The sequence below is a fragment of the Acipenser ruthenus genome, chromosome 14 (assembly GCF_902713425.1).
Source record: "Acipenser ruthenus chromosome 14, fAciRut3.2 maternal haplotype, whole genome shotgun sequence".
Taxonomy (NCBI): Eukaryota; Metazoa; Chordata; class Actinopteri; order Acipenseriformes; family Acipenseridae; genus Acipenser; species Acipenser ruthenus.
The window spans coordinates 6232064-6253823 of NC_081202.1; the positions used below are offsets into that span (position 1 = coordinate 6232064).

The following is a 21760-nucleotide window of genomic DNA, read 5'->3' on the forward strand; positions in this document are numbered from 1 at the left end:
AACAGCTGGAACAGTTACGTTAAATCATGTTTGAACTTGGGAGGGACAGCGAAAGAATATGAAAATAGTAAAGTGAACTGAATAAAATGGGGGTGGGGGAGAGAATTTTTTTTTTTTTGAGTGAAGTTTCCTCATGGAGATTTACATTTCTGTGTTCCAGTCCATTCTGCACCACTCAGCTGTGGCAGACTGTGCTGTTGTTGGACTGGAAGATTCCTTGAAAGGTCACATTCCTCTAGCCTTGTGTGTTTTAAAAAACGGTAAGAGTTTTATTCTTCATTTTCCGTCTCTAAACTGTTAAACTCCAGATGAGTTAAAGGGCTGTGATAAGGCAGCCTGTCCAGGTAGGGTTTAGAGAGCTTTGTGTGAAGTCACGTGGCGAGCGTCATGAAGCTCTTTATCTCTGGTGCCTAAATACATGGGCAATTTCAATACATGCTGCTGTGGTGTGTGGTCGGCCTACAAAGGGTCACCTATCATCTTGTCACTGGTCAAAACCTGTTTTTAAAGGAAACGTATGCTGCAAAACAATTTGCTTGTATGGTACTTACATAGTTTGTTGCCTGCATGTCTTCCCTTTTTTTTTTTTATCATCTTTGGAGTTTAACATTTTTTTTTTTTACCATCTTGGAGTTGAACTATTCGTGTTGGTAATATTTGTATTTAAGGCAATAATTGTGTTATTTCCATGATGAGAGCAGTGTGTGTATCTATGTATACGTGTGTGTATATAATTTATATATATATATATATATATATATATATATATATATATATATATATATATATATATATATATATATACATACATACACTACCAGTCAAAAGTTTTAGAACACCCCCATTTTTCTCTTAAGCATTATTTGGACAGTATTGTACTGCAGGAAGTAATATATTGCTCTCATAATGGCGAGAAAAAGGCAATTAACAAAGGAAGACAGACAGACCATTATAACCCTTAAAAGTGTAGGTCTTTCTTAGAGAAATTGCAAAGAAAGCCAAGGTGTCGGTGAGTACAGTTTCCTACACCATCAAAAGGCACTTGGAAACTGGAGGAAACTCTGACAGGAAGAGGTCTGGCAGACCCAAAGCCACAACAGAATCAGAAGACAAGTTCCTGAGAGTCAACAGCTTGCGTGATAGGCGGCTCACAGGACAACAGCTTCAAGCACAGCTTAACACTGGTCGAAGTAAGCAAGTCTCAGTTTCAGCTGTGAAGAGAAGACGTCGAGCTGCAGGTTTGAGAGGTCGAGTGGCAGTAAGAAAGCCATTGCTAAGATGGCAAAATAAGAAAAAGAGGCTTGCCTGGGCCATGAAGCATCGCCAGTGGACTACTGAAGACTGGAAGGAGGTCTTATGGCCCGATGAATCAAAATTTGAAATCTTCGGTTCATCATGCAGGGTTTTTGTACGCCGTCGAGTAGGCGAAAGGATGGTTCCTCGGTGTGTGACACCAACTGTCAAACATGGAAGAGGAAGCGTGATGGTCTGGGGCTCTTGCAGGATCCAGAGTCGGCGACTTGCACAGAGTGAGTGGCATCCTGAACCAAAACTGCTACCACAGCATTTTGCAGCGCCATGCAATACCCTCTGGTATACGCCTAGTTGGTCAGGGGTTCATCCGACAGCAAGATAAGAACAAGACGGTAGGCTTCAAATCAAGGAATGGCCAGCACAGTCTCCAGACTTAAACCCCATCGAGCTGGTTTGGGATGAACTGGACAGAAGGGTGAAAGCAAAGCAACCTACAAGTGCAACACATTGTGTTGGGAAGAACTTTCCGAACAATATTTGATTTCCATTGTAGAAAGAATGCCACGAGTGTGTTCGGCTGTTATATCTGCAAAAGGTGGCTACTTTGAGTCAAAAATTTAGATTAAATTTTGTTAAACAAAACGATTCCATGATTTCTTTTTATCTCCAATGGCTTATTTGTTATATGCTTTAATTTCAGAATACATTGAGACATTAAACTGCGTAAATTTCAATAAAAACTGGAAAAATGGAGGTGTTCTAAAACTTTTGACCGGTAGTGTATATATGAGAGAATGCAATTCTGCAAGCGAGTGCTCTCAGGTTAGACTTACCCTTGCAGTGCACGATGTATGCAATGTGCCTGGTTGGTGTTAAACACGTCTGTGTATGTACTTCTGCTACTGCAGGTGTGAACAAGGCAGAAGAGGACCTTGTGGCAGAGATAGTCAGTCTCGTCAGAGAGAGTATAGGTCCAGTGGCAGCCTTCAGGAAGGCCATTTTCGTGAAGCGGTTGCCAAAGACTCGTTCCGGAAAGATCCCTCGCTCCACACTCTCCGCACTAGTGAATGGCAAGCCTTACAAGGTAATCTAGGGCTCGGGGCAAGATCTGTTGGGCTGAGGTTTTGTATTTTGCTGTAGTTTGTGTTCAGTTAGGTAACATGTATCTGAACTTAAAACAGAAGTAGTCTACAGTGTACTCTTCTATAGGACCAGTATTGTCCATTCCTGTGTGCTGTGTGTGTATATAGTACTAGTTTCTATATATATATATATATATATATATATATATATATATATATATATATATATAAAAATGAGTACTATATACACACACACAGCATACTCTCTCTCTCTCTCTAAGTAGAAATCTGTGGATGTTTTAAAATGAAGTTCTTGGTTTCACAAAACTGCTTTATCTGCAGTCCAGAACATTACTTTTTATGAGTTTAATTAGGAAACAGAATCGGCTCAAAATAAGTTTTAAAGGAGTGTTATGTGGTTAAAAATAAAACCTGAAAACATCAAGCCCTAATTTATAAGTAAGCAGGCAGTGGTGTGAGCAGGGTAAAATGGGCAACAAATGTCCCACCCCTGGCACAGGTTTAGGCCATACAATGTATGCTACTGTCAGAAATTCTGGGATTATCCAGTCCAAAATTGGTTAACCCTTTGCTTCCCAGTGTCCAATATATTTGATGTTGAGAAAGTAGGCATACAACAGGTATGAAAACATACCCAGGGCAGTTAAAGGTTAATGATAGGATGATCCAGTTCATTCTACCATTACCTGGATTATCCTAGAATTTCACATTTTAAAAACAATGCAATCATTGTCATTATTACTGTTGTATTTTCTTTCAGGTAACTCCTACCATTGAGGACCCAGTTGTGTTTGAAGAAATAGAAGAGGTCCTTCAGCAGAAACTGTAACTGCCATAATCATGGATGTCAAGCAAGAATCTGACTTCTTTACTGCTGAGCAACAATCAAACGTACTGGTAACTTCAGAATGAAGACATGCATTCCATGGAATATACAAGTGTATCGCCTCTTTGACTTCTGCCTAATTAGAGATTAGAGTCTTGATGGTCGTGTAACTACAAGGCTCTATCGCCTGATTTTCCTTTAACTGAAATATCCAGCTTTTGATGATAATACATTTCCTTTTTTTTTTTTTTAAATGTACGCTTTTCACTTATTAGAAACATGGGAGTTAATGTGGGTGTTTTTCTCTCGTTTTCGAAACATTGCACCTAATATAAAGCTACATTTTCTGTTTTTTTTTTGTACACCCTCAGTTCTGTTTCCCCTCTCCCCTCCCTCTCTCAGGCACAACTAATTTGTTTTAGGTTATTTTCTTGGGATCCAAAAAAGTCTCAGCAGTGAAATTGACCAAGTTTTCTATCAGTGCTGCTAAAATAAGCATTATTGGCAAACATTTTGTTACATGTATTGTGCAATGTTTCTGATCTTAATTGCAGGATTTCACATGTTTTAAATCACTGACCTTTTGACACATCCTGGCAACTGCTTTTAGATGTATCTAGTATTGCACTGCTGACCGTGGAGTGTTGATAGCAGGGTGAGAGACACAAGCATGCAAAGAGAAAGCCAGCACGGAACGGGCAGTCGTGCAAAACACCCTCTCAGGTGTGTCCCCTAGCTCCTCCATTACACACGATGCGCAGAGAGAAATCTGCTGCTTTTCATTTTCACTCGCTTGTATTAAAGTAGATTATTTTCAGCTGGAGATGTTCCTAGTAATCCATGCTTACTTTCCCTGATTTTAGTATATTCTGCTAAACTGCCCGAAATGTTGTCCCCAAAAGTTGAGTGCAAGTTCCACACTGTTAGTAATGTAAGTATTGAGATGCATTATAGACAATCCATGGCTTATTAAGCAGTACTGCCTGTAAATACTGTTTGATAGCCTTTTTAAACTGTAAAAAAAGATTAGGATGAATTTAACAAAATCTTTTATGGAACATTATAAAAAGAAATGCTAAAGCTGCTTTAAAAATCTGACTTTTTTTCTTTTCTTTGTAGAAAAAAAAGGTTAACTGTTAAATCCACCATAGAAACAATTTGTCTGTACTAAATTTAAGTATGTTTATATATATATATATATATATATGTGACAAGTAAACAATCTTTTGTTTTGCATTTTTTATTTCTAAGGATGTTATATAAAAGGAGTTTTCTACTAACAGTATATTTGATATACTTCTGTCTTTAAAAGATAAACCATGGTTAAAGCAGTATCAATGTAACCACTGTACTGGTCCGAGATCCACTTTTCAGTGTCTTGTATGGTTAGCTCCAGGGTTTTTTTTTTTTTTTTTTTTTTTTCACGTGACAAAACTGTACAATACTACATTTTTGCTTATTTGCCGCACCTTTTTAAATCCTAGATTAAACATAAACTGGTTTTGACATGTGGGTTAAGTGCGCCTCCCTATGGTGAATATTGTCACTGCACCTTTTTAAACAACAGCAAGCTGTGTGAGGAATACATTTCACACGGTCATTTTCTTTTTATTATTGACAACGTAACTGTTTGATCACCATTTATTTTTTTACCAAAGAAAAAGTCAATAATAAATTAAAATGGACAAAATTAAACAAAGATTATCTGTACATGCAAACAAAAACACAATTTTTTTTACAAAACTCCAGCAGATCAAACTGCTTATAGAAATAACTAAGACAGGTCTTGCGTGAAGATCAAGCAGCAGTAAATCAGCAACTATTGAAGGGAGGTTATCAGAGGTCTTACTCGGAGAATCTCCTATAGAAACAATTAAAGGCTAAACAATTATATAGCAACACCAAAAAAGTCACAGTAAGCAATAGATTTTTTTTTTAAATGTCTCTCAACTATTATATTTTATATACCCTTTTTACACACTACTAGTTCCGCAGTCTGTCTTTGAGTTATTTCATCTGATAAAGTGACTGTGCAGTAGAGATGGGACACGATTCACAGAACTGTACACCACATGGCAGGTTGTGATTAGAAACCCAATAAAAACCTAAACAGTCTGTCTCAAAGGTCCTAACACTGCTAAACATGTAAAGCTGGTCACTATGGGGCGGAAAACCCTTTAGAATTGATATCATGGAAAAAGGTACAAACAGCAGCATCTCTGAACATGAAAATGATGTCTGGATATTCACACAAACCCAAGGGTGTGTGTGTGTGTTTTTTTTTTTAAATATATATAAAAAAAATACATTAAAAAAACTGCCATATTTATATTAATGTACAGAGGACCTACACGTTTCTGTAAAATAAATACATACACAGTACAAGAAAACAGTACAAACTGCAACATATTTGACAGCTCTGTAGATATTTTTAGCACCTCTGCTTGGTGCTCAGTTGCACGGACTTGGCTGTAAAAACAGCGTGGTGTCTTGGAGCAGCATGTGAGACCTGCAGGTTTACTCTAGCTGATGCTGGTCAGGTAAAGGGAGCTCATCAGGGATCCTCATCACAGAAGGTACATGGGTACCGGCAGCACTGATATACTGAAACCTAACATAAAAAACAAATGACGTTACAACTAACTACAGTCACACTATTTAATTATAATGCTTTTTTTTTTTTAATAAAAACAGCTCTTTTACTGAGATGTCAATCTGGCCTTGCTGTGCTGACCATGCACAAAATGAAGACCACTGGACAGCATTATTATTTTATTAAAATCGAACATATACATTCTTCTATGAAGAATCCGGGTTTGAATGTTTTATGACATGTTGGGTCTCTTAGTGACGCAGTAACAAATCTATTGCCAAGCAACATGTTTCTTTCACTGATATCCGCTGTGACTCGGATATCAGTCTCTCAGGTTTCATTGTTGTACCCCAGGTGCAGACAGCCTTGTGTGGAAACAAACATCTCTACACATAAACATTTCTACACGGGCCAACTGGGCTGCCAGGCAGTACCCCAGAAACATTATGGGAACTTCTCTACAGGTAATCTTTTGATATTTCTGGCTGTAGACTTTTCTGCAACATTGTCTCCTGTCTATTTCTAAAATAATAATCTCTTGCATGCCAAACCTCAATTCATGTTATATATATATATATATATATATATATATATATATATATATAGATATATATATATATATATATATATATAGATATATATATATATATATATATATTCCTTCAAAACCCAGTCTTGTACTCACAATCATTGAGCCATTTTCCTTCCATTAACAAATCAGCATGAATACGTCCTCACTGTTGAACTGTCCAACCTCTGCAGTGCTGATGAGGTAGCTGCAAACAGTAAATTGACCATTAATTCAGGAGATCTGCTACAGTTCTTTTAATGGAGCTCAGGAATGGACATCGTTAAAAAGATGAACTTCCTTATTCATGGCTTGCTTTTAAAGAAAGATGCGCCTCTTTCTATTCCAGTTGATATTTCTCAGTCAAAGCTTTTGTTTTAATGATTTATAAAAGCAAGATATGACCGGGAAGCGGTAGCAGATAGCCACTGTTTACATTTTCACTACTCTTGTACATATTGTATATATTAAATAAAGTTGGTTTTGGGGGCAAGCTGCTTAATGCATTCACTTTGTCTTTAATCCAGGGGCATGTGTTTTATTTGAGAAATTTCAACAGGAATACAATCATACATATTTTTCTTAAAAAATTGACTTGTGTGGACTTCATCTTTTTGTTTGGGCACACCACTACAATGAAATACACCACTTGTGATTTTGCAGTTAATGGCGGCGGCTATTTACGGCGGTCTTTCCTGTTGGTGAATATGGAAGGGTATTATAGGTTTCAATGACTTGACTGGAGAAGGAAATAATTCTTAACACGTTAACAGTGGTACAAAACACAGCTTTCTGATTGATCTGTGATTGAAAGTAGAAGTTGTGGTTCTTATGATCTAACCCTGGACTTCCCTAGAACAAAACTCAGGAGCTTATTGGCACCTACAGTAAGTTGGCAGTCTCGACACGCAGAGGACGAAAGGTACAGAGAATGTGGAGGGGAGGAAAATGAAAGCCAAATGTAGAACCCAGTATAGCTCCAGAGATTAGGGACTGAAATGTTTAGGTAGGACAGTGAGAGTCCAGCACTGTTCAGGTATTCCTGACCTTGAGACCAGTCCATTATCATGTCTTCGGGACTGTCGTCCAACATCTCAAAGAGAACTAAAATTCAGCGGCAATCAAAAACAACAACAAAAACAAAGTCACAGTCAGCAAAACTTGTTCAACAGTCGCCTGCAGGGAATCGTGTGGCATAACAGCTGAGAAACGCTTTCTAGATTACTCTGCAATTGGGTAAATAGTGTACATCTATTGCATTTGGGTGTGACGACAGCCACCACAATCACAAAAAGCTTATCTATCAGTGCTCTCCTGGGCTTATGCCTAATCTAAGACTTTAAGGTTTCTTACTTTGGAAAGTTAATACAACATGTGCTGTATTGGAGCTTTTTGACTCGCCACGTGCTGTTGGTATAAGACTTGTACTATTCCATGTGAGAACATATATCACTGCTTAAAGTTAACTTGACAAACAGATTTACAATTAAAGTCAGTACACCTTTTTAAAGCATGACCTTTAGCGGGGCTTCTTATTTCAGGCTGTTGTTCAATCAGTGCTGATGTTCTTAAAATATGAAATCCTCACATCGGTGCCTTAGGGATTTAAAGCAGGTATTTCTAAGACTATTCTGTTTGAAATGGTTGTTAACTAATTTAAACACAGCACTGTCAAACCTTTTACACTGTAGTTCACCACTTAAAACCTGCAGAGGCTGATCTTCTCCCCTCCAGGCTGTATCCACAAGGGGCCTTTCTCAATGCACCTACCTTCAGATGACATGTTGCGTGACTGCCCCGACGTGGTGGTCAGTCTGAACCCTGCTGGCAGAGTTTCGGAGGAGCCTGGCATCATGCTGATTCCATGGACGTCCCGTGGGTGGAACTGTCTTCTCCAGGAAGGACCTCCTCTGAAGTTTTTGTCATCATTCTGCAGAATATGCAAGTCATTGGTTTTATGGATGTCTTGGTCATGGTTGTTAGATTTTTTTGGTTTGATTTTTTTGGTTTCACATTCCGGTGTACTTGTAGGGAGAGAAAGCAACATGCAAGATGGAGTTTGGCACAGGTGGCTGCTAGTATGTCAGTTTAATCTCAAATGAAATAATGCTTTTTTGCATCTATTTAAACATCAGATTTTTCTGTGCTAACTCACTGCTGCTGCTTACTTCAGGTATGTTTTACAGTTATTTAGGGTAACCATGAGGACTAAAACTACAAAAATAAACCATGTCTGAAACTGTTAGGCCATTGGGTTCATTCATCGCTGATGACACTGCTGCAAGTCATTCCAGGCAGACTGTCACCTAGCAACCTGAGAAGCTTCTGTCTGTACAGGTTAGCTTGGGAGAACTCTTGAGTGAGAATAACAGGTGCATCTACTGACTTATCGTGGTGCACCTGCTACTACCTGCCCAGAAAGAACGAAGACACTTATTCCAGGACTGTAGCCAAAATGTTACCCAAAGCAATTCATAATGCGCCAAAGTTATTTCAACTTATCTGGGAAGATGGGTAACAGCACAGTAAGGTCCAATACATCTTACAGGTATTGTGATACTGTGTGACAGAGATAGAATGATTCTTGGTGATAAATCTCCCTCCTGACCTGTGAGGGTGCTGTGTAAAGGGAACAGAGTGCTCTGGACTGGATGGCCAGACAATTCATTGCCAGGGTTAGGCGGAAATCGGCCATCTAGAAAGGGAATAGAGCTACGGTACACTAAATCATCGACCCGGAAGGGAAACAATGTGGCAGATGCGGACTGGAGGAGCGGTTGCAAGCATTAACCAAGGGGTCATGATTGACGGTATATAAGGGGACGTAGCGAGGTGACCTGTTCCTTTGTTATGGTTAACGCTAACCCGGAAAGGAACTGTATTGTGTATTGTGAGTGTTTTGTTTGTTTTGTCGTTATACTTGTTTGTTGTTATTAGATGGCTAACACGATCCGGAGCTGCCACTACAGGCCAGCACAAAACCCAGACAGCACTGCACTTGTTACACCTTGACTTGTATTTGCACTACATCACTCACTTTGGACTGGTGACTGTGTTTGTATATTTATTGTTTCGGGACTGAACCCCTGGGTTAAACTGTGTAGTACACAGCCTTGTGTACTACCATTCATTATTATTTACCGTTGTCAAGTGATTTTGGATTATAAATAAATATATTGCATTGCACCTGGATCGTTGTCTGTTTCTTATTGATCACCGCATCACTCCTGCACACTGCAAACCTCTTTGCCATATACTGACTCTCTACATTTTGAAGTGCAAGTACAACTTAGTGTCCAAATTATTTCAACTGCTTTTCATAGTCACAGCATGAAGAATATAACACAAGACTTGAGTTGTCAGATCTAATCTCAGGCCCTTGTCTTCAAAAAGCATGTGTCATGTAACTGTCTGACCTTCTTTTGTGATGAATAATATTATTGCATTATTCATGTTACTGCTCTATTGTGTGATCATGGTGTCTTCTCTTTAAGCTAGTGATCAAGAGAAAAACACATGTGCTGAACATACAATTTCACAAACACAAAGGTTTGGAAGCAGCAAGTCCTAAACAGTTTATACTTACTTCATCAAGTCTTCTCTCTGTTCCGAGCGCCAGAAGGTTGTTGTACTCTCTCTCCAGAAGTTGTCGTGCCTGGTTATATAAAAAACAACATATGCATGAAATATATGGTGATTTTTTAAGTTGCTTAACCACAATGTGTGTGTGAGAGATTTATATATATATATATATATATATATATATATATATAAATTATCTCTATAAAATCATAAAAAATATATCTTATAAGATCTGCCTCTGGATCAATTCAATATACCCTAATCTTATATATATATACGATAAACTTGTTACGATGAAAGAGCCTCATTTAAAAGGGTGCTAAGAAGCTTAAAAAGGCGGAAGCTTCAAAGCTCAATCAGTCATTTTACACTTGTCATCAGAAGAACAAACATAATTAACATATACTTGGTTGAAGATAATTTCATAACTACAGCAGTTTCAAAGGACCGGAGTTTGGTATTTATTCAAGTCACCCTGGTGTCTCTCTGCTTGCTCACCACAGATTCCAATAACTTGTTGCTGTTACAACAGCACTCGCACAGAACTAATGAGCTTTTTGGTTTCAGCCCTCACTGGCCACACTGTGAATCCACCGCACAATGGGCAAGACTGTAGTCCCTCTCTAACAATGATTTTGTGTTTCCTCACCTGTGGTATAATGTAGTATTGTCCCCTGCAATGTTCTAATTATTTTACATACAGTACATTTTTTTTCCATTTAAGAGTTTACCCCTCCCCCCTCCAGACTTGTAATTCCCTTTCCTGAGATAACACAAATGTAACTCTGTATATTGCTTTTTCAGTCGTGACTCACCTGAGTGTTCTGGTTTGGGATCTGTAGTAACAGTGCTAGACTACTGTAGTCAAAATTGTCATCCAAGGCAACCAGGGACCCATGGACTCCACTTTCTAACAAGATGTTGGCATAATCCCGCAGTCCTATACTCTGTACCCAGCGAAGCACACGGTCATTGCTCCACACTAACACATCTGTGAAACAAATGAGAATACATTGCAGTTTAAACAGAGTGTAACCAAACCACAGCAGCAAAGCAGACCATTATACTGGAGGTTCAGCTAGCCATTCATTGCCTATTATCAATGTAACGATGTGCACTTTATCCATCATCACTGTATATGCTGGTGAGAAGCAGTCAAAGTAATAATGGGAGGGACGTTAGTAATGTGCAGGAATTAGCTTCATTTGGTTACATCTTTTGTACATGCACAGTGCAAATGTAAACTCCAATTTAAAAAATATAGTACAGTAAAACCTGTCTAATCCAGCCCCTCTATATATCGGCATTCTGTATAATTCGGCATGATGATCCCTATTGAAATGAATTTTCTGACGAAAAATCCAATGTAAATCTGACTGTCCAATCCGGCACTGGGTCATGTGATTTTCCTTTTCTAAATTTAAAACCATTATAAAAAACTAAACAAAAGCAAGACGTTGTGCACACATTCACATGTCCCATCGGCGTCATGCTGAATGGTGTGGAACAGCAAATAAATGTCTACATGAATTAAAATGTGCTCTGATGGGAGTAGTCCTAAACATACCTTTCATTTCATGTTGACTGCATTCTCTCCTCCTTTCCAGTTCTTTCCTGTCATAATTGAGTTTCTTTAGGCACATGATCCCGTACTGCAGACTTGTCCTGAAAAATAATGAGATTAAATGTATGAACAAATTAGGAGTGTATTATTGTGGCAAATGGCTAGTCCTTTTTCAAGGATGTGATGATGGATCTGAAGATTCCTTAAGCTTGTCAATGATAGAGTAAGTTGCTTATTATTTATTGGTGAAATTTTGAGCTTAAAAATCTAACCTTTTCAAGGTTCAAGAAAAAGATGGATTAAAGTGTTAAAGTTGTTAATAACTTTGAATACATGGCATGATGACATATTAATACAAGTACTGTCAATGGCTGGACACATTAGTAACATCAAGTGCACTTCCACACACCTCTGTAGCCAAATCTTAAACAATTCCAGAGATTTGTTTGAATTTAGATATTTCTCTACGAAACGCATTTACAGTTTATAAAATCGGTGTCCATTCATTCAGCAGATAACAGGCAACCAAGAAAAAATACATTGACATTGGGCAAGATACAGCATACAAAACAGCTACACTTTTTAATCATTATGAATCATTTTTACAGGACAGCAACAGTAATGGAAGTAAGAACATTAAAGAATACAGCTGTGTATTAACCAAACATTAACAATAACTGAAAGTGCACTGTTTCTATAAAAGCTGAACCCTCAATAGCCATATGTACATTTAAACAGTTTTACATAACTACAGTACATTGTAAATGCTTGTTGTTTTGTAAGTCCTTCAGCTTTCTTTATGCCTTAACCAACTTCTAAAAATACAATACAAAAAATAAAGTTTCACATTGCTTAAGTCACCACTGTAAACTGTCCTCAGCTGGTTCTTTTTTGTTAAATAAAGAATGTAACTGATGACGTCGGGCTGCATGGCCCCGTGTATAATAAGGGACCTGATCAGTTCCAGGATGTGCTATTGAAATCCCAGTCAAAGAGATGGAGAAGACTACTTACCTGTGGAAGCTGTCCACCATTTTAAGATGGACTCTGAGGTCCTTCTTGGTCAGGTGGTCCAGCATTCTGGCGTCCACGAGGCACTCCATGAAGTAACTGCGGTACTGAGGTAATCCCAAGCTTGGGAGCCATTCATTTCCGATCCATTCATGATTCATATCACCATAGGCCAGTGTCTGCAAAAATACAGCACCCGATTGGTGTAAATGTCATCTTGACAGGGCATGAACTACAGGGAGACTATTCTGGTTGCTTTAAGGTTACAGGCTACTTACTGCACATATAAACTAACATATGCATCTAAAAACTGCCCTAAACCAGTATTAACAACACACTACTGCCGGTCTCTGGGACCTTCTACTCAATAGGCACACACAATTAGCCTCTAACCTTGGTGTAATCCGGTACTAGACTTGGGCATAAAGGGAGAATGATTTCAATTTTCGGTGCTCGGGTTCCCTTACCTTTCCCTGTAATGCTCTCCATTAAAAAAATAAGGGGAAAAAAAAACAAACACACTAAAAGAAACTCCCAAGGTAGTTAAAAAAAAACAAAAAAAACCCCACAACTTTGGTGAAATCTTCAGCTCCAGCAAAGGACGTCAGACTACACTTCCCTCTCACAACTCGGTGCTAAAAAGCGCTTGCAGTTAGAAATATGGGAGCTGGTGAAATACAGTTTGCGAACTATCTCATCTCAGAGCAATCATTTATGGCCAAGGTTTAAAATTGCATGTATAAAAGGCACAAACTCAGCATAGATAAAACTGCTCTAATTGTATTCTGATAAACTTTCAGCTGTTGCTTTATGCAATTAGGTGAACAGCTTGTGGGTTGTCATGGTCATAAATACAAACTCATAAACATGCAAGATTCATCACAAAGTGTGAATCTAAGACTGTATTATTACTTCGGGATAGAAGACAATTACATTTCTACCACTAAAAGATGTGTTTCATAGACAGAATGCAAGCTCTTGTGTTGGTACAAAATTACTTTTTCATGTCCAGAGAAGAAACAGCATATATATATATATATATATATATATATATATATATATATATATATATATATATATATATATATATATATATATATAGATAGATATATATATATATAAAAACATACCTGTGCCCAGCTGCCTTCCTCTGACTCCTTCTGTAGTGTGAGAAAGTAAACGGTCAGAAATAAATCAGTAAGCAAACAAATAGATACATAAACAAACGTACCAGGTAGTCAGTAGTATTAACACACTAGAAAAATACAGCCTGTAATTATATACACTGTGCATAAGCAAGCCTCACTTCAAACTACAGGCAGCAAGGACTTTAAACTACAGTATTAAGCATAGATATATGTAATGAGCTTGCTTGATTCACTTCTCAGCAATTTGAAAAATACCACATTCTTAATCGTACTAGGAATGATTTGGGTCCCAGCTTTCACATCTGAAGAAAAAGTTATTTTACAATAATTTGACAGTGAAAAAAAGGGCATCTCTGAAACCATACTTGCTCTAAATGGAAAGCATTTGTATTACTGCATTCAAAACTAAAACCTTTGTTAGGAGTAATAGCCTGTGTACAGTAATACATGCATGGTCTATAGGGCAACAAGTTATACATTTTTTTATTTTTTTTACTGTAACTGCCTTACCATAGTGGCTAAGGGGTTTTCATATGTTAAATGTGTTTTTTTTGTTTCCTTTGGTCTGTGTATAACAGAGGTGATGCTTTAGCAGTGCATCTAGGTACAGTGCTCCCTCATTATAAGGGGGTCCTTTATACCACAGTACCATTTTTAAGGTGGTATACTCCACAGTTGCATTCCACTGCCACTTGCATTCTATAGCAGAACACAACATTCACTGCAGCATGGGCCCTGATTACAGTGTTAATAGGGGTAGCACAGTAAAAGCAACACAGTGAGCATTCCGCCTTAACTGATATATATAAAATTATTATTATTATTTATTTATTTATTTAGCAGACGCCTTTACCCAAAGCGACTTACAGAGACTAGGGTGTGTGAACTATGCATCAGCTGCAGAGTCACTTACAACTACGTCTCACCCGAAAGACGGAGCACAAGGAGGTTAAGTGACTTGCTCAGGGTCACACAATGAGACAGTGGCTGAGGTGGGATTTGAACCAGGGACCTCCTGGTTACAAGCCCATTTCTTTAACCACTGGACCACACAGCCTCCAAAAAAATATATATAAGCACTGCGAGTTTTGTTACAGTATTAATGAACCCATTTCACAAGCTAGGAGTTTTGTGCTAGAAAATGATTGTGAAAGAAAACAGCTTCAAACGATTCAGTGAGCAGAAATAATATAATAAAATAAGCCTTTGCGTTCAATGATGGTAATTATGAAACAAACAAAAAACATAATGCATACAAACAAACAAAAAACATTTTGTGCTGTATGTTGTCCCATTTGTTTTAGTCTTCTGTACTTCAGAGCATTTTAAATTACACTCTCCATGCTTCTGAAGCGTGTATAGTAAGCCATTAAACCAGCCAGACTGCACCTTCCCCATGTTTGTTTCTTGTAAATATGACAGGGGCCAATCAATACTCTCATTCTATACAACCATGATCCATTGATCCAAGCATTACTCTAAACTTAGAGATATCATACACTCCATTTTTAAAGAGGCTGAATGGTATTAACACTATGAAACAGTTACAGGAACTGCGATAGCCATTACTGATTATAATGTGGACTTAAAAATAATTAGCAGACACCCAAGCTTGTTACCTATACACTGATAATTGGGCTTATGAAGCTCCTGGTAAAACCCATAATGGATCAAAGGGCTTTGTTGTCTGATTCTACATAAATACAGATGTATTATTTTAAAATAATTGCTCAGCTGTTTAACATACATGAGCTCCAGGTGTGAACCCTTCTCCATACAGATGTGTTGAGTGCTTTTCCATGTACAGATGGAGCACAATTAGTAAGGTGAAGGTGTGGGGTGCGAAATGGGAGCTGTGGTTTACTGCCAAATACAGTTTATCCTCAGCACTACAAGAATGCATATCGAAAAAAGCACGGGGCACTAGAACTGCAACATGGAAATATTAATAAAAGCATATCTGAGAAGAAAGAAAGAGGGTTAACTGACCGTTTTGGTTGGAGCCGTTAGATTTTCCATTTCCTCGTGGGTCACCCATACATTGCCTGAAGGCTAATAAGAGGGCCCACAGGAGGCAGGTACAATCCACAGGAGGCAAGCAGTGTTAAAGAAGAAAGGCAGCGCCACTGTAAGCCAACAGCGTTATAGCATCACAATCAGCACATCAGCTCTTCTCCACACACACAGGGTAGGCTTTCCAGTATATAACACCTCAATGCACTACCATTCAGTTATACTGCAGGGCTGGATAGGATGCCCCTTTAAAACAGACTTACAAACGTAATCACTTAAAATAACCGGGTGACCGGAGCATTTTAGTACAGCACTAATACTTCAGGTACAGTATTTTGTGTTTCTTATTGTATGTTATTTCACTGATGCATGCAGTATTTTGTATAATAGCCTAATTACTACAGTACTGGTAATTTGTGATTCACCGTTTGGCCTGCTACACACAGAAATGTATAGAGTACATATTAACGCACACTACAGAATTTGTTTGGAGGCGTTTTCCCAGCCCTTGGTGCATTGCAGATTTATATTCGACTCCTGCGATAAACCGAGGGGATGGAGTACTTTCATTTACTTCTTTTACAAACCAGTTTAAATTGTCAATGCATTTGATCACAGTTCAGAAAGGAAAACAGCATTGACTTTCTGCAGGCTGACTGAAGGAATGGTTTAAGCATCGCAATGGGGTTGCTGGAAAAAACGGGATTTTGAGTAAACCTGCAGTTTACCTGTCCTGTGCACTTGGTTTACTGTAGTTTAACAGCATTGTTTCTTCAGATTAAGATGGTTACATTTACTTCTTAACTTCAGTTTAATACTACTTGACCTGCACTTAACAACATAGCTATGGCTATACAATTAAATCATAATCATCCACACTCTTTCTCCTGCTGCAGTATGTACTAGGTTGTATGCTACAGGCCCATGATTATTACACATTATTACTCTTTGGGTACACCTCAAAAAAAAACTTTGCATAATATATTACATTCCGATTTCTTTTTTCTGCTCTCTTTGCAGACTTCTGCAGATATAACCCTTTCCTATAGCCCCATTCACTTTCCATTACAGTCTACCCCCCCCCCCCCCCCCCCACTGCTTTCTGTACAATATAATTCTACCGGGAGGAAGACTGGCATTTTGGTGAAGAGCCCTGTAAAGGAGGAAAAACACAAGATGCTGTGCTTGTATGTTAATGTCCTGCCTGACAGCACCTTACTTGTGATAATAGGGTTAATTTAGCTCAAGTGGCAGTAGAGCAGCAGGTACACACCGGCCGAGTAGACAGACAATAAGCACAGACGGGGGGTGTTCAAGATTTCTGAATATTGTTTATAAAGTTCAGTGCTCCCTTTTAAACCTGCAATAGCTGTTTCATACTTCATGTGCTGGTCTGCCTCTTTCACTCCAGGCTCCAGTCCTGGGGAGAGAGGCTGTCTGCTTCTTAGGAGGTGTGCAGATCTGTTCTGTGCCACACAGAATCTTTGTGTACCAGAAGTGTTACATAACAAAGGGGAAGGAAGCTGAATTTTTACATGCAAAGATATAGCTTATGTTACATAGAGTAATGGAGGAATTAAAGCACAGCTGAACAGCAGCTTTTAGTCAATATAATCTTGGTTGAATGGTTGAAATAGGCATTTTCCATACATGCGCAGTAAGACATTATCAGGTAGAAGGAAAAGAAGGCATAGTGTGGTGCAGCAATAAGTACTTAATGTTAATAAGAAAATTCTTAGTTTTTAAGGCCTTTGCACACTGGATCCATTTCGTCATTTAGAATCCGTCATCCGAAAAAGTCGTCCGTCAACCCATTGCACACTAGATGCGTTAATATTGTACTCCACAGAGCGCTGATGTGCAGTAGAGGGTTTGTAGTAAATATACCTAGTTTCAGTATTATAATAAAAAAAATACATACAATTCTGTTAATTCTTACATAACTTTGAACACAAAAAATGTTAAATCTAATATAAACTTAATGATCAGCAAACGCTGATGGAAAACGTTTGCTAATTATTACGCTTCTACTAGATAATGTTGTTGCGCAATATAAACAAAAAAAAACAAAAAAAAACCCATATGATATTACACAACACGGTTGTCATAGCAACAGGAACCATATGACCAATATTTCATTTTTCAAACACTCGCTCCTTTAATAAATATATATCTAAAAGTTGGGAAACTAGCAATGAGCTACCGAAAATACTTTCCACCCCTTTCATGTACTGCCCCTCGTTTCTGATTGTTAAGCCCTGACCGCTCTTGCCCTGTCACGCTTCTTTCTCTGATATGAGTCTCCAGGTTAGGCCATTGTTTCTTTACTTCCTCAACTACAATTGAAATAAAAAGTATATGCTTGTAATAACCTATACAGCACAAAATCCACGTGTTTATGTATGCTGTCAGTTCATAATTTAATGTTTTATAATTCATGCCCAAGTCCACGGCAATGTCTTTCCATATGTGTGTTTTTTTTTTTTTTTTTTTTACAAAGTCTTTGTAATCTTTGTTGGATTTATCATAAAGTAATTTTTGTTTGGCGACACATACACAATTAGATTTTCCATTTTGTTCAGGGTACTGCAAGAACCCATGTGTCTTCCCAGTCGTTTTTCATTGGTCAATGTCATTTTTAACGCACGTCAAATCAAACTTGTTTCAATTCCGAAACAGACGCATCACAGTCGTACGGCAATTACGGACTCAGTGTGCAAGGAGCAATAGGGAATGCACAGGATGTTTTTTTTTTTGTTTAGAAGCACGTTAAATTCGGATGCGGTATCGGATCCAGTGTGCAATGGCCTTTACTCATTTAAGAAACATTAAAAGGTTTTTTTTTTTTTTTTCCATAAATTACCACTCAAGACTGATGAATAATCAAGTTGAGTTGTGCCCTGCTTATGAGATTGAGAGGGGGAGCGTAGGGAAAGTCATCTGCTTTTTTGCATGCAGTTTGTGCTGATTAGAAAAATGCAACACTCTAAAACTGTGGCAGGCTGTAATAGCCCCACCCCCATAAAAAAAACAACACACAACTGATGGCTGACTCAGTATGCTAAAGTACTATTCTTTAAAGTATGCCTGCTACTCGCTCATTGCAAGCTGAGGTTTACATTGTCAGTTACAACAGAGGTAGCTGAATGTGACAAATAAACTTAGGACTCTATATTCTACAAAACAGCTCTCCCCAAGTCAAGGATTTTTATATAACTGTTTTTTTATTCTAAAAGCATTCCAAGAGAAGCAAAATACTCAATATTGTATATTAGATTGAATATGATACAATTTTACTAAAGAAATTGTTATTGTAAAATAATCCATTATTAATTATAAAAGACAATAAACTCAAATGATAATTCAATGTAAAAACTACAAAAATAAAAGGCCAGAATGCAAAAAAACAGTATCCATAGGGGATTGCAGAGTATTGATGTGGGTCTTAGGCACAAAGACATCTTGCAGCACATATTCAAACAGATACAGTCCCAGTGGACAAGTGTTGCCAGCCAGTGGTATACAGTGTAAATCCCAGCTGTCCCGGTTGTGCAATGGGGAGGGGTGTAAAACAAGAGCATGCAGACACAGGCAGAGTGTGACTCACTGTTCTCGATGTGGGAGGGGCCGAGGGGCTGGTGAGCGAGACCATTTCCTGGATAGCCAGGCGGAGCTTGAGGCGGTGCAGGGGGTTGCTGATCCCGATCTCCCTCTGGATTTCCGTGTCAGACAGAGCAGACATGATGGCCCCACTCTTCACGTTGGCACGGCAGGCTGCCACGTACCAAGCTGGCATCCCGAGCCACAGCTACAAGACAGGGGAAATGGGGAAAAGTTAAATGGGACAAATCTCAAAATTATATATATATATATATATATATATATATATATATATATATATATTTATATATATATATATATATATATATATACACACACATACATACATACACACACACACACCATTATGTGCAGAAATGTGGTGCACAGACACAGACAAACATCTTTAGTAAAACATGGACTGCATTATCATGAAGGCTACAGTCTAATGACACTTCTACAATCTGTAGTTCTTAAATACAGCACCGCAGGACAAACTGATAGAATTATTTCATTTTAACAGCTTTATTATATTCCTTTTTTTCTGCTGCCCTAAAAGTAACTTGGCAAGACGCTGACACCCGAAGGCAAAAACTGGTAATATTATGTTGTGCCATCTAAAACACTTTAATATTAGATTACACTATGTAACACAATTTTTGTTCCTGGGTAGTAAGTGTTATTTCCTAATTGCTTATGCCTCAAAAGTATAGAAAATGGCTATTATTCCCCACAAACTTTGCTTTTGTGACCAGGACAGTGATATTTTGAAAGTTACCTATTTCCAATGAGAAAACGGGCGAATTTGTGTCTTTTCTTTCACATAAAGTCAGAAAAAAACAACATATGAATCCAAATTAACATGTATTTATACTAAAGAAAATACAAAAATGACTACAAAAGATTTAGAAGTGAGTAGTTTTTCGAGATTTACGATTATACTGTAAATCACTTTCACGAATCAGCCCCCAAATGTAGTCTCCCATCATGTTCTCGTTATACTGTCCTTCACTGACAGCTCATCCAGGAGCCTCAAAGCCGTGCTGCTCCATAATGGTAACAAGTACCCGTCTCTTCCCCTGGCTCACTCGGTGCACCTCAAAGAGGATTACAACAGCATCAAGACCTTGCTGGACGCCTTGAAGTATGATGAGTATGGCTGGGACCCCCGGAAGGTGCTGATGCCACCACTGCACATCAAATTGGGCCTTATGAAACAATTTGTCAGAGCTCTAGATAAGGAGTCGGCAGCCTTCAAGTACCTTCAAGACTTCTTCCCTAAGCTGTCTGAGGCAAAGGTCAAAGCCGGTGTCTTCGTCGGACCACAGATAAAGAAAATCCTGGAGTGCAATGAATTCCCCAAGAAGCTCACTAGTAAGGAGAAAGCGGCTTGGAACAGCTTTGTCGCAGTGGTTCGGGGCTTCCTGGGCAATCACAAGGCCGAAAACTATGTGGAGCTGGTTGAGACTCTGGAGAAGAACTACGGCACAATGGGCTGTAGGATGTTCCTCAAAGTCCATATCCTTGATGATCATCTTGATAAATTCATGGAGAACATGGGAGCGTACTCGGAGGAGCAAGGCGAGCGCTTCCACCAGGATATACTGGACTTTGAACGCCGCTACCAAGGACAGTATAACGAGAACATGATGGGAGACTACATTTGGGGGCTGATTCGTGAAAGTGATTTACAGTATAATCGTAAATCTCGAAAAACTACTCACTTCTAAATCTTTTGTAGTCATTTTTGTATTACTTTAGTATAAATACATGTTAATTTGGATTCATATGTTGTTGTTTTCTGACTTTATGTGAACGAAAAGACACAAATTCGCCCGTTTTCTCATTGGAAATAGGTAACTTTCAAAATATCACTGTCCTGGTCACAAAAGCAAAGTTTGTGGAGAATAATAGCCATTTTCTATACTTTTGAGGCATAAGCAATTAGGAAATAACACAAAAAAAATAAAAAATTTGTTACACGGTGTTGTTATTATTAAATGTAGATTTAAATGGTACACGCAAAACAGTTTTGAATAATAAGTGCCACTTCGTTTTTAAAGTATTAGATAGGAAGATAGGAAAACGACAGAAAAGTTGAATACATCTCTCTGGTATTGCTATAACTTAGAGACGTGATACTGGCTCTACTAAACATGTGTGGCGATCAGTTCCTGTTTTCAGAACTTAAATAAATCATTATAAAGTGGCGTATTGCACATGAGTAGAATACCGGTGCTTGATTGCATTATGCACTTCTTTTTATCAATGTACGCAGCTTCTGTACACACAGTTATTTTAATCATCCCATTTCGTTTAGAGCTGCAATTGTCTTAAATGTGGGATTTAACAGGTCTCGTTTTAACAGGTTTCATTAATTAAAATGGCTACTACAGTAGAAGTCCCCCAGTCTTATTATACATGTCAATAAGCACAAGGTTATCCAGTAGTCAGTCACAATTAACAGGCATTGTGCTGCAAAACAGAGCTGCTTACCC

At 38.2% G+C, this 21760-nt stretch overlaps 2 protein-coding genes across 14 annotated transcripts in view; one reads left to right on the forward strand and one right to left on the reverse strand.

The window, feature by feature from the left end:
• acss3 (acyl-CoA synthetase short chain family member 3) overlaps positions 1-4625 on the forward strand; it is a 30999-nt gene extending 26374 nt beyond the window's left edge. For both annotated transcript variants that reach the window (XM_058985665.1, XM_034033137.3), the window contains exons 14-16: positions 161-260; positions 2163-2338; positions 3118-4625. In XM_058985665.1, the coding sequence (XP_058841648.1) occupies positions 161-260; positions 2163-2338; positions 3118-3186 (345 nt within the window). In that variant the 3' untranslated portion in view covers positions 3187-4625. The remainder of the gene's footprint in view (positions 1-160; positions 261-2162; positions 2339-3117) is intronic.
• Positions 4626-4812: 187 nt separating this feature from the next.
• LOC117419849 (liprin-alpha-2) overlaps positions 4813-21760 on the reverse strand; it is a 172754-nt gene continuing 155806 nt past the window's right edge. For 4 of the 12 annotated variants that reach the window (XR_009307228.1, XR_009307233.1, XR_009307231.1 and 1 more), the window contains 10 exons: positions 19270-19470; positions 15639-15701; positions 13632-13661; positions 12505-12680; positions 11494-11591; positions 10742-10917; positions 9931-9999; positions 8115-8274; positions 6462-7448; positions 4813-5794 (listed from right to left, as the gene is read on the reverse strand). Coding sequence is in view for 6 of the 12 variants with exons in the window: in XM_058985659.1 (XP_058841642.1) it covers positions 6494-6552; positions 7392-7448; positions 8115-8274; positions 9931-9999; positions 10742-10917; positions 11494-11591; positions 12505-12680; positions 13632-13661; positions 15639-15701; positions 19270-19470 (1089 nt within the window). In the remaining 6 variants the exon portion in view is untranslated. Of the gene's footprint in view, positions 5795-6461; positions 7449-8114; positions 8275-9930; positions 10000-10741; positions 10918-11493; positions 11592-12504; positions 12681-12968; positions 12985-13631; positions 13662-15638; positions 15702-19269; positions 19471-21760 lie in introns of those variants that run through there. The other 8 variants (XM_058985660.1, XM_058985663.1, XM_058985661.1 and 5 more) reach the window with 6 other exon arrangements.